Genomic DNA, 12,759 nt, shown 5'->3' on the forward strand with positions numbered 1-12,759 from the left:
AGATTTACCTGATGTGAACAATAAGTTTGGGAGAGTGAGATGCTCAGAAATGCAAGATCATTAGAGTGCTAAAAAAAGTGGGGTGAAATGGCAAGCACTTCTTATTAAAATGAGTTATTTAATATAACTATGAATTATTCAAAAAGGAACATTTTCCAACTCATTTTATGCAAGTTTAACCTTGGAGATGGGGGGAGCAGGTGGAACAGGGGATCAGGCAGGAGCTTGTGAGAAGAGTCACCCATGTAATGCCGGATGAGGACGGGCTGGATGCCGCCTTAACCCTGTTCCTTGATCAATCCTCATCTTTTGTATCCTGCTTCAAAGCATCACAAAGTTTTCTGCTTTGGATTTTGTAATGCCCAGGTGGAGAGAGGGAGCAGAGCGTCTTTGTGTCCTGCTGACAATGAAAGCATTCAGGTTCTTTAACAAGAGTGCTGACATATTTCTCTAAATTGATACAAAATGAAGTTGCTACAACATCCAGTTGATGAGGTGGGATTTGCTGCCCCTGAGGTCTTTTGTAAAGAGCTGGTTGCGATCAAGGAACAAAAATAAAATAAAAAACTGAGAAAGAAAGAATAACCTAAGGACCTGAGTTTATTTAGGAGTGAGAAAAAGGGAGGGGCAGAGTGTGTGCCTGCATGGGAAGGGGGGAGAAAGGAGAAGATAATGAGAGGGAGAGAAAGATGGAGATGTGTAAGGAATGAGCAGGACCTCTGCCTTGCCACGCTTCACCGTTGCCTCCTCACCGGCAGTTCGAGGCCCTGTACCCAGAGGGGATGTGTCCAGGCTGGAGCATCGTGGTCAAGGGCGAGACCAGTTCCAATACAAGCATGTAAGGACACGCTCCACTCACAACTCTCCTGCCTCACGAGAGCCAGCAGCACCGCTCCACAGCTCTCCGTCACTTCTTTCTCTCACTGTCTTAGGTTTGAAATTAATTTGCTCTGTGATCCTGGAGACCAAATTGCTCTCCACTTTAACCCTCGCTTCTCCAGCTCCAGAATTGTCTGCAACTCCTTCCTCGCCAACTGCTGGGGGAAGGAAGAGATTAATAACATATTTCCCTTCGAAGCAAAGGAGCCATTCCAGGTAACCCTGTGTCACCCCACAGGTCTCCTTGGGTGGGACAACAGTGACCCAGCCAACACTGGGGTCCTCCTCACGGATCTAGCCTTGTCTTTCCTGCCAGCACCATCCTCAGTAACATCCCCTCTCTGGCTTTGCCTCCTGTTAGTGTTTCTGTTGTACCCTGATTTGCTGCTGATTTACACCCAACTCGGGCACAGACATGCAGAGCTGCAGCAATGATCCCTGGATGCTGCATCTGTTTTCAATTTGGGCTTTTCTTTATCTCCAGTTTCTGCTATCATGAAGTGAAGAACTCAATTATTCCCTTCTTTTGCCCAAAATGGGGGTGAGCAGTGTGTGTGTCAGCTCTGGCATGATTTGCATGGGCTCAGTGACATGATGGCAGCAAGGTCCAGTGAGGATGTGTGGTCACATGGTGAACCTAATACAGTCTCTCTTTCAGGTTGAAATCTACTCTGACCAGGACTATTTCCACATTTTCATCGATGAAAACAAAATCTTGCAGTACAAGCATCGGCAGAAGCAGCTTTCATCCATCACCAAGCTGCAGATTCTCAATGATATTACCATTTCGTCAGTGGAAATCACCAAACGAGGCCTTTACTAGAGACTGGAGTTGGGACAGTCTTGTACACCATTCCTCCTTAAGCTCCTGATCCAGCCAGGGAACATCTCCTCCCTTTCTCCACCCAACACATGCCATCATCGACCAGGGAGATAGCTATGCATGTGTCCTCATAGTGGAAGTGATGGTCATTCCCATTGCATGCTGCTAAGACAGCACCCAGCCACTTCGCTAACTGTAGCCCAGATCATCAAAGACCTTCTGCCTCTATGCCTTAGAGTGCTCAATGGGCTTTGTAGGTCTTATCATCTTTGCTGTTGGACAGCCTGACAGATCACTACAGCACATAGAAGTCTGCCTTGAGTAGTCTAGACACCTGAATGTTACCCTAGAAATTGTGTTTGCCCAAGAGTATTGTGTAAATTAGCACGAGTTGTCAGCTGGACGTGTAGCGTGGTATGGAATGAGTGTGGATGTTAGGGATGGAAAGGGACATTTCTTTCCAGGAGCTGGGTAAAAATGCTACCATATCTGCCAATAAAATCAAATAAGGAAATCCCTGCTGAAGTGTCCCTCATTGGGCAGATCAATTGAGTTATTAATTCCCTGCAAACCTCCAGCTCCAGACATCTGGCATGGACAAGGGTTGGTGACTAGGCAAGAGGACACAGGCCGAGTTGCTTGTTTTCAGCATTGGGAAAATACTGCCATTTTGCTTTGAGGGCTAAAACAAAATGAAGGTCCTGCGTAGGTAGATCAGGGTGATAAGATTCAACTTGCAAGATATTTCCAGAGATTCCTTTCACCAGTTGAGAAATGTTTACTCAGCCTGAGTCCCACCAATGCCAGGCTTGTTAGACAGACCCCAGGAGTGATGTGGAGGGTCAGAAAAGGGTAAAAGCCTAGAGACACATAAAAGCACACAGTCCCTTCATCATGCACCAGAAATGCAGCTGGACTCCAAACAAAAGAATCTGAGGAAATCAGCGTCTAGAAATTATGATAAGTTCAGGATGAGCAAAGTGTCATTATTCCTGTGGATGGTCTCTGGCTTTTCTCTTTACTCTGCTTTCTTGTTTTCTTTTCTCCTCCTTTTCAGTTCCTTTTCAAAATCAATACAGTCCACTTGTCCCTTGCACCCTCTTCTCTTTTCCACCCTCTTGGAGCACAGCATATCTCCAACTCCATGACCAGGCCATAGCAGGCTAAAAGATGTTATTTTTACTTTGTTTTAATTATGCATGTCATAAGCATAATGTCACAGTGTTAAATCTGAAACAGGAACTCACTCCAAAAATGCAATTACAGTTGCACCCAAATCGCTCCTTTGTCCCTCAGACATAAGACAGACCACATTCCTGATGCAAAAGGCAAAGATGATCCTGCCTTGCCAGTCCTTTCCATCAAGGAGAAAACACTTGGTGAGAAATCAGTCCTTGCCTTTGGGTGGGATCTCTGAAGGTCACAGTTTTGCTCCAGCCTTTTCTCAATGCTTGAATTGGCCATTCCCAACTCTTCCCTCTGTTTATAGTCTCAAGGGTTTATGAGGAAGAGATGACCATGTAGCCAACCACAACACAAGATGCCACAAAGTTGACATTTATGAGTCTGCTAAAAATATTATGTTTTTCCAGACCATAAAGAACACTCACTGGAAATCATCCTGTTCATGTGGTAGAGTACAAGGGGAACACAAAATGGTTCCAAATTGTACCTTCTCCCTCCAAAAAGAACAGAAAATATGGTTTGGAAATGGTCACAATCTTATTTGCAAGTCAGGAAGGTTGGTGAGACTTTGTCTGCTCTGGAATAAATCCATCACTACTGGGACAAGAGAGTCAGCTCAAATTCTGGTTGTTATCATGTAACCCATGGGTTCAAACTTTACACTTCTGACCATCCCTTCAGCAAAACAGACAGAAACACAGACAAAATCAGGCCCGTTGGGACCTGTGTGTCATACATCTGATAATGCTGAACTGCATTTAAAGAAAATGTTTTTTTTGTTTGTGTTTCTTTGGGGGTTGATAGAGACAGATCATTTTTCATGGATGAAAAGTGATGAAATTATTTAGAAGGGTAATACTTTGTACTTATATGGCCACAAACTCCATCTATAGCCACTGCTGCAGAAACACACCACAATTTCATTGTTCTCCAGAAGCCAGCACAAAGGACCACAGACAAACAGGGCAAAAAAATATTTCAAGTACAAATAAACAAAGAGATGCCACAAAAAATCATGCAGCGGCAGAGATTGTGCCCTGACTCCTGAACACGTTCCCTTCAGCTTCGGCCAGCAGTTGATCTCACTCCATTACCATCTGCACCGAGAGAGCCCAATCACTCCTGACACATCCAAAGCATTGCTGCTGGCTTTGGGATTTTATCTGCTGTCTCCTCCAGCCAAAACATTCCCAAGGGTGAAAGGGTCTTCAGAACAAGAGAGGTCTGGGGATCTACAGAGCATCTCTGGGAGGAAAACCCCAGGGCTGGCTGTTTATAGCTGCTTTGCACAGTTTTATGGGGAATGAGAGATGCCCTCCAAGTCTGTGACCATCATCTGCCCCTTTAGGAGAAACTCTGGAGGAAAATGAAGCTTCAGAATTATGATGGTCAATTAAACTCTCAGGAGGGGGTTTGGCACATCAGACTTGCACGGAGGCATTGCGTGTTGGTATGGAAGTGATCAAAGGGAACAAACCAATCCTTCCTCCAAATTTTAACCAGCCTTCCTGGTCATGACCTGGGGTTTGAAACTAGGGAGGGAACTGATGGAGATGAGCACCTTGTTCAGGGGAATTTTTTTAAGAGCTGGAGGACTTTTGAAGGGGAAGAAGCAGAGGCAACTGGGGGTGCAGCTCTAGGAGGGACCAACATTTCACAGCCCAACCTAAAGGCCAAGCTCAATATTTTCACTGTGGCCAAGTACAGTGCAGGAGCTGGGCTGAAAAGCTTCCAGAGAGCAATTACTGTGGGATGGGATTGGGAATGTCCTAGACAGGGTCTGCTTATAAAGCAGCAGCTGCTGCTCTTAAAGCTTACATGAGGGAGAAGTCCTTCAGGAGACAAAGCCAGCAGAGGTGGTGACCTCCCACATGGGCTCTCCATTTCCCACTGATTCTCCTCATTTGGGTTGGATCTGCAAAGCTCAGTGAAATACTCTGGCTTCTCCCCAGATCAATAAGAGGAAAATCAGGCTCGTAATCCTTCGTGCTTGAGCTGTGCCAAGACTCCCAGGGCCAAGGTCCCCTCTGGCAGTGACATAGCGTTGCAGATCTCCTGCGGAGCATCTGCCGATGCAGGATCAGAGAGCGCTCCTTGGTGTCGCTGACACTGCTGGCAATCATCGCATGCCCCAGCAGCAAACACCGGCAATTTCCTCACAGGCTGGTGAGCAAATGGCTCCTCTGTCAGCAGCACTCATGTCTCATCAGCAGAGCAGCAGCCTGGAGACATCAGGCTGAGTGATGCTGTCTCTACCAGCCTTAGCAAAGGATGCTTGAATATCACACACTGGGTCCTGCCATGGGAAAGGCAGTGTGAAAAAGGGCAAGGACTTGTTGCCAATGCAGTGGGAAAGACTTCTAGTAAAGCACAAAAAAAAGGCAAGCCTCATGTGGGTTAGGTCTGCCTCATGCCCAATTTCTGACTTGATGCCTTTTTTTTTTTTTTAATGACCATGCCTCTAAAAAAAAAAAAACAAAAAAACAACCCAAAACAAAAACCCCCAAAAACCCCAACACCCAACCACCAAAAAAAGCAAACAAACAAACCAAGCTCCAAAAAAACAAAAAAAGAAAGACTTTGATACTGGAGTGTTACCCATGAACTCATAGCTAGAGGGCAGCTCTGGTGACGAAAGGCAGGAGAAGGGCAGTTGTTAACTGTTGAACCAACAATTCCCTTTCTCCTCCCATTTCAACACCCTCATGACCATCTCCTGATGGACAACAGCTGCCCTGCAACAGAGATCTTCATCTCTCCACTGATCCTAAGTCACCATGTTGTGGTGCAGCTCAGTGATCCTGGGCCTGCATCTATGGCATCTCTAATTTTACATGTTCCCCAAGGCCTTCATTTTCCCCACACATTGCCACAGAAATAGCTGCTAGAAGCACAGAACTTATCAGTGATGACTTTCTTCCTTACATCTTGAGCCCTTATCTAAGAGGCTGCTTATTCAACAACGTGGGCTGCCAAACTCCTTAAATGCTCAGGAGTCACAGGTGTTTGCTGGCAGGACTGATGAACATAAAGGGCAAATGTTCCATCTTTTTCTGAAGAGTATGAGGGGAAAAAAAGACAAACAAAAAAACACCAAGAGGAAAGGAGGAGCAACTCTCAGTTCTGGCTGGGAAGAGGCAGTTCTGAGGCACCAGGCAGCCCTAGATTGCAGCTGGAAAAGAGTCTCTGCTGAAAAGCAGAGAGATGTTTCTTTCATTGCATTGAAAGAGAGCTTCATAAAGCCATTTTAACTCACAGCATCTCCATCCAGAGCCAGCTCAGACAGGGAAGCACACCTCCCAGCCCTGATCTTGCATGCATGGTGGCAGGTACCAGCTGCAGACATTAAATACAGGCTGGAGAGGGATTATTTTCTGAAAGAAAAGATCTGCTCTAGCGGTTGAAGAACTGGAAGCTGATGGTATCACTTTATTTGGCAGCTGTGTGATTGTACATCACTGCCACCTAAGGAAAGGGTGACAAAAATTAGCCTGATGCTCAAATTTGCTGGCCCTCCAGTTCTGCAGTCTGTTCCAGACCCTCTTGCCAAAGCTGGATGCAATCTATCATGTTATTCCTTTAACCTATATGAACATGGCTGGCCAAATCTCTACTTTACCAAAGCACGAGGCAACAGCTTACAGAGATCAAGATGCTTTCTCTGCACCATCACACCATTGAAAGGCTGTCTGGGTCTTATAAAAAGCACCTAAAAACCCTAGGGATCCAAGTAAGTCATAAAGAGAAGTATCATAACACACTTGTGCAGGTGAGAAAACCAAAGCAGGTGGAGAAAAGGAGCAGAGCAGAAAGGAGGGAGGGAACTGGGTGATTCTACCTCCAGCCTAGTGCTCTCACCCCGCAGCTGGTGGCCCATGGGTAGCTTTGGTTGGGATTTTTTGTGATCTATCAGATGTTGCCCTGAGCCTTATAGAGCTAACAGGCTTCATGCTGAACTCCTCCACAGCCTGCAGCACAGCCCAGGTCACACAGATGAGCCAGTCCCTTGTCTTAAATGAGGGGCCAGGGCTGCTGAGCAGCTCAATAACCCAAGGAGTTTTCCATCATCTGTACACAAGTATCTTTGCTGTGGTCTCAGCTACTAACCAGCTATTTTTTAGCTTCTTTCATGCTCCAGCCCAAACAATGACCAAAGAGCCACCAACATCCCTTCATTTTCTCCCCTTCCTTGATACACCACCCATCCAAAGAAAGGTTTAGCAGTTTCTGTGTGATTTATGGCACAAAAAGCTTGCTGGTTTTAAAAATTGTGAGTAAAACTGAGATGTCGCTATTTAAAGGTGGAGGTTAGAAGGTGAAATCTATTGTCAGCTTTCATTTCTCAAAGTTGCTCTGTGCTGTGAGCACGCACTGGAAGCAGAAAGGCAGACATGGTCAGTGGTGATGAGAGGGCAGTGACTGCACTTCCAGTAAATTGCCCAAGTCTTTCCAGGTGAGTCACTGCACAGAGAGAGGTGAGGCATCATTACTAGAGAGAAAAAGTTTGCAACTGATCCTGACAGAGTTTAACAACCTCTCAAAGCCTCTGCCTGCTTGATTTTCTCTAACTAGTTGTGGAAATTCCTTCTAAAAAGCTGTCCAAAATAAATAAGCACTGACAGAGTGGGGTTCTTTTTTCCTCTTACCTTTTCAAGACATTTGAGCAGGCTGTTGGAGAGCAATCACACCCAGGATCACAACTCTGTCTGCTTCCAGCTGATCCCCTCTTGAATCCACGGAGCAGAAGTCCTAAGGATTGCCTGTTCAGAAGTAGAGAATATAAGAAAGCTTATTTTCAAACACACACCACTTGATCCCCGAGCCCTTATTGCAAATGGACTCAAGTTCTAATTCTTCCTGCAACCTGATCCCAGGTGTATCTGCTTTGTGACAGCTACTGCAAAGCTTCAGCTAGGCTGAGAGTAAATAGTCTTGCTTAAAAAGACAAAGTCCTTCCTATTGTACTCTCCAGAATCTTTCTCTCCTCCCTGTTGCTAACACATCTGGGCCCTGAGAGTGCTTTTCTCAGAGCCTTTCCTTCCTCCCTGCATTTCCCCTCTGCAGCTGGGAAGAGGCAAACAGTGGCAAATTTAAAGCCTTTGTCAGAGACTTCCCCCAGATGGCAATCAGCTGCTGGAACCCAGAAAGCTTTGTCATCTAAAAAGCCCTTTATTAGCCTGTTGCACCTGGGTAGAGAGCACCAGGGAAACAATGTTGTTAAGCAAATCTGGCAGTGTGCAGGAAGAAGGAGAGAGCACCGACTGCTTTTGCAGCCCCTGCTCTTGATATGGTTTTCTCTGCCTCCCTCCTCAGTAGTATCAGTGACAAACTGCTTAGACCATGAGAGTTACAACAGGGTGAAACAGAGCCCCACAAATGTGGTCAGATCACCAGGTTTCCTCAATTAGCAAATCTGTTTGATTTAGGCTTTACTTTCAGTCTGGTTGTAATTATTTCTCCCCAAGGTCGATGGTGCCTGTATTGGTCAAGAGGGTGAGACTACCACAAACAACAGGGACATGGAGAAAAGCCACCATCACTCCAGCCGATCCTGGGTCACAGCTCAGGGGAGAGCTGGGTGCAGGCAGTGTTAGCCAGTTGCTTTGAATGTCAGCTGCCACCCTTGCTAAGTCCTGACTTCTCTTAACTTCTCAAAGAGTTGACTTAGTTGATGCTCGGTATCACTTCAAAAACTTGGGCATAAATCTGGGCAATGAGTTAAGGATCCACAGCACTGATTTCTCCTTAAAAAAAACACTTTGTGGTGCAATGCATCTCCATTTAGTGACTCAGCTTTAATGAGACAGGGTCAAATTCACTTGATGTGCTCCTGTTTCTAAGCAGGGTCCCTGCAGATGCACATTCAGCTCTGCGTTCCCCAGCCTGCTTCTTGCCTGCGCAAACCAAAAGCAAAGTTATCTGTAAGACAGATTTTTCAGTCACACTAATGCCAAAATGGTGTTCCATTGTTCTTGAGTGAGTGAACATCATATCAGACAAATTCTTCTGTGTAAAATTATCTTTTTATTTCAGCCACTACGTTTCCAGAGTACTCAATCTAAGAGGCTTCCAATAAAAAGGACGGAAGATAAGGAATTTGGCACATATCTGTTTATGAAAACAGACATCAGTGAATATTCTCAGGCATAAAAGTGCACATATTCTCCATTTAAAATCCTCCAAAGGACACTTGAAATAGTTTAAATGTTTCATTCTTTGATTGAGAGGGAAGAATAGTGGGAAAAGGAAGGTTTTCACTCTCATAAAAGTAATTACAAACAATAAACATAAATTCCCAGTTGTTTTCTATTTGTTTTGTGATTTTATTTTCAAAGAATCTGAAGTGTACTTGGCATTTTCTGTGTATTGTCTTCGACTGTGTGCAGCGTTGGCCTCTTATCTCCTCCTGGATTCGCAGCCGCGTCAATGTGCTGACATCAGCAAACGCCATGACAGAGCTATGCTGAGAACCTGGACCATGGTGCCAGAAATAGCTCGTGTCTGTGCTGAAAGCAGGGTGCCAGAGCAGAGGTGGCACAGGGATAGAGCAGCCAGCAGCAGAGGGAGCAGCAAAGCCACCTCAGCGTCCGCCAAGGCGACGGCACCAAGGATTTGGGGAGTTTTGTTGCTGGGTTAGAGATTCATAAGAAAAGGTCCCAGAGAAGGATGGACACCTTTTTTTGTCCAATACAAGTTAGTAAATGGTGGTGCTGTTACTCTCTCCTGACGGTAAGAGCGACCCGGAGAGACAGGTTTCCGCATTTCTCCTGTTTATATCAAGCACTGGGAACGCTCACACTGACCCTCCTGGTTGCGGTGGGGTCCATGGGAGGGGAAGGAGTATGCACAGCACTGGGGCAGATGCAAGAGCTCGGGGAGCCTCCCTGACCCCAAGATCCTCCCATTTCCATGTCATCAATCAAAAAGTGTGAAGGGCAGAAGGGGTAAGTGGCAATGAAGTGGAGTTTTAGTCAGTGCTTTTCAAGGGCAGCTTGACCAGCACCTCCCAGCAAAACCAGTGGGAAATTTTTTCACCAGTGCCAGGTTTCCCCCCCCTCACATCAGGCTGGGATGTGCTTCCAGCTCACTATCTCTTACCAAACACAAGTAGCCCCTGGACAGTCCAACCCAGTAGCACAAACCCAGCCCCCACTTCACTGAGACAAGCCCTAATTTTGTTCCCTCTCTGTGAAGTGAGCAGACCCCATCCCACCTATCTCCTGGGCAAGCACAGCAGGGGGGAAAGCAGCTACATCTCCTAATCCCACCACCTCAGAACAGGCTTTCAGGTCATGCTGTGGCAGATGAGACACATCAGGCATGTCGGGATATGCATTGGAAGAAAGCTCAGAAGCCAAAGTGCCTTTTGGTTGGTGCCAGCCAGGACACAGCGTGTCAAGGACACAGCTCTGCTGGGTCCACACAGGAGTGTGCATTCCCTGTGGGGGAGAAATACCCCTCCCAGAGCCTAGCACCAAACTGTGCCCCATGCATCACAGAATCACTAAGGTTGGAAAAGACCTCTAAGATCATCCAGTTCAACCATCAACTCATCACCTCCATGCCCACTAAACCACATCCCTGAGTGCTGCATCTGGGTGTTCAACAGGCACAGTTCAGCCGTGCTTAACAAGGCTCTGGCTTGACTCTGTTCATGTGTGAAAGAAAGTGTGCAGAAAGGAGAACGATGAACCTCAGTTAATGGTGAGGGAAGAGTGGATAATGTATCCACTCAGTGTACTCAGTAAGGAGAAAAGTTTAAGTGGGGAGAGCACCTGAGCTGCTGTAAGTCAATGCACAACTGAAGGAACTGCTTCACCTTCACATTCTGAAGGAGCTGCTCCATCTGGTCACCAGCACGAGCATCACTGCGGCTGTGTGACTCCCAGCTGGTGCTGCAGTGGGAGCAGGGAGGTTGTGCTGAGACAGCTGGGCTAAATTTACCCCATCCTGGGACTCGATGTGCAGTGGGCAGAGCAGGTTAGGGCAGCCTTAGGCGGCTTGGGAGCTGTTGTGAGTTTTTCTGAGATTCTGGCAAAGGCCCAAAGTGGTTGACTCACTCCTCCTCTCAGGTCAGTTCTTCACAGCTGTAACTCCGGTGAGACCAGTGGGTTATTTCTGATGTACATTGCTGTACAAGCAGAGTCCAGTCCATTATCCTTGCTGGTGAAGGATGGCTCCTGTCTCCAGTGAGCTTTATTTAGCTTCCACTCCAAAGCTGTTCCATAAGAGGGGAACCAATTTGACAAGTGTATGGAATTTCTTTTTGTTGGAGATTCCCCATCTTAAGTTAGTTGCTGACTTGGACTTGTTAGAATCAATGAACGCATTATAATCCATGCCCTTGTCCTCTCTCTCGGGTATACAGAGCATATAGATTTTTAATTTGTTGTTAGAGATGACTTGGCATTTGTGAGTTGTGTCAATAGATGCAAAAACAGATTCATCCTAATTATATCGAACCACTGATCAACTTAGTAGTCTGGTCTAGTATTTTAAGGCCTAAAGGTTCCTTAGCAGTAAATCATGCAGGTTACAAATGAAGTGCATGGGGGAGAAAAAAAAAGAAGTTAACTGTAATTATTAGCTTGAACATTTGGAAGGCAACTACCTGAACAGAGTATGTTCAAAGAGCCCTGGCACATTTCTTCTCTCTATTCTCTTGTATTCTGTTAATACCCTACTAAAACTGTTGACTTAAACACCTTTGTTCTGTTGTTTCCTGTGTGTAATGGCAGGTCTGCTTTAGGGAGGCTGGGCAGTGGCTGGCAAGGGCTTGGGCATGTGGAGATTTCCAGTTGCCAGCTTCAACCCTGATCTGTGTAGTTGCCTGTTTGCAACAGATCTATTTGCTTGCGGAGCAGCTGTGAAATTGAAGTGGATTTTAGGTATCCATGAGAGTATCCGTGCATTTCACTGCATAGAATAATGTGTACCTTGTGCTCTGGGCAACACACTGTAATTAGTTTGTAGAAGTTATTTGTTCTCTGAAGATCTATAAATACACATACATAAAACTATAAGGGAAAAAGCAGTCACATGCCTAAAACAAATGCATTCTAATGCAAAAGAGCTTTATACACCGATCACATCTTCCCCTAGATGTGGTTTCACTGCTGATCTTTCTTTCATTTCACGTAAGGCTGATGAAAAATATTTACTTTCTTCTTTCACATAAGTAGACTAAAATAGATGGAGAATTTCCTGCTAAAATCAAGGGCATTCACCATTCAGTAACAAACAGCTTCCACCCAGGATGTAATTGTTAGCTTGCTCTCTCTCAGAGAAGGCAAAGAAAGAAAATAAAAAATAAACACCTCAGGCAGAGGTATCAGTTTCTCTTCTCAAACATTGTTTCCCTGTGATTCACTGGCATCAGCTGAGTACCTCCAATCAAAAGCTTAATTTTACAAACCAACCTTGTTCCCCAACCAAGCCCTTCAACTTTTTCAAGTTACTTTTTTTCCATGACCAATTGTTCCCATTCCTCCAGTTTAAGAGAAAAGACAACAATCTGTGTTGCTTTCTGGAGTGTCCTTGCTCGAGTGGGTTCCCACCAATCATAGAATCATAGAATGGCTTAGGTTGGAAAAGACCTTTAAAGGTCATCTAGTCCAACCCCAATACCTACTGTGGTGTTAACCAGCCTCTGCCGGAAAGCACAGAAGGAGGGTGGATGTGATGTTCGAGCAGCAGTAAGCACTGCAGTGCCTGGGTACCTCCCTGCCTTGCTGGAGCTGAGCCCAGGGAACCCGCAGGAGAGGAGGAGGGAGGGGAACATCAAGAAGATGCTCATGCACGACTCTGCCTGGCACTGCCTGGTCATCGCCCGGTCCCTGCCTGCTCCTGCCCAGGCCATGGCCGGTCCCTGC

The 12,759-nt window shown here is 45.9% G+C and overlaps 1 protein-coding gene across 1 annotated transcript; it reads left to right on the forward strand.

Annotated features, from left to right (window-relative positions):
• Positions 1 to 758: 758 nt before the first annotated feature.
• Positions 759 to 1,702, forward strand: LOC104524225 (grifin; the record flags this gene model as incomplete). The annotated part of the gene is made up of 3 exons (XM_010167023.1): positions 759 to 838; positions 933 to 1,095; positions 1,538 to 1,702. Coding segments are annotated over 3 exons (408 nt in total), but the record flags the coding sequence as incomplete, so codon positions are not given.
• Between the last annotated feature and the right edge of the window lie 11,057 nt (positions 1,703 to 12,759).

This window comes from Antrostomus carolinensis, unplaced genomic scaffold (assembly GCF_000700745.2).
Source record: "Antrostomus carolinensis isolate BGI_N321 unplaced genomic scaffold, ASM70074v2 scaffold24, whole genome shotgun sequence".
NCBI classification, from domain to species: Eukaryota; Metazoa; Chordata; class Aves; order Caprimulgiformes; family Caprimulgidae; genus Antrostomus; species Antrostomus carolinensis.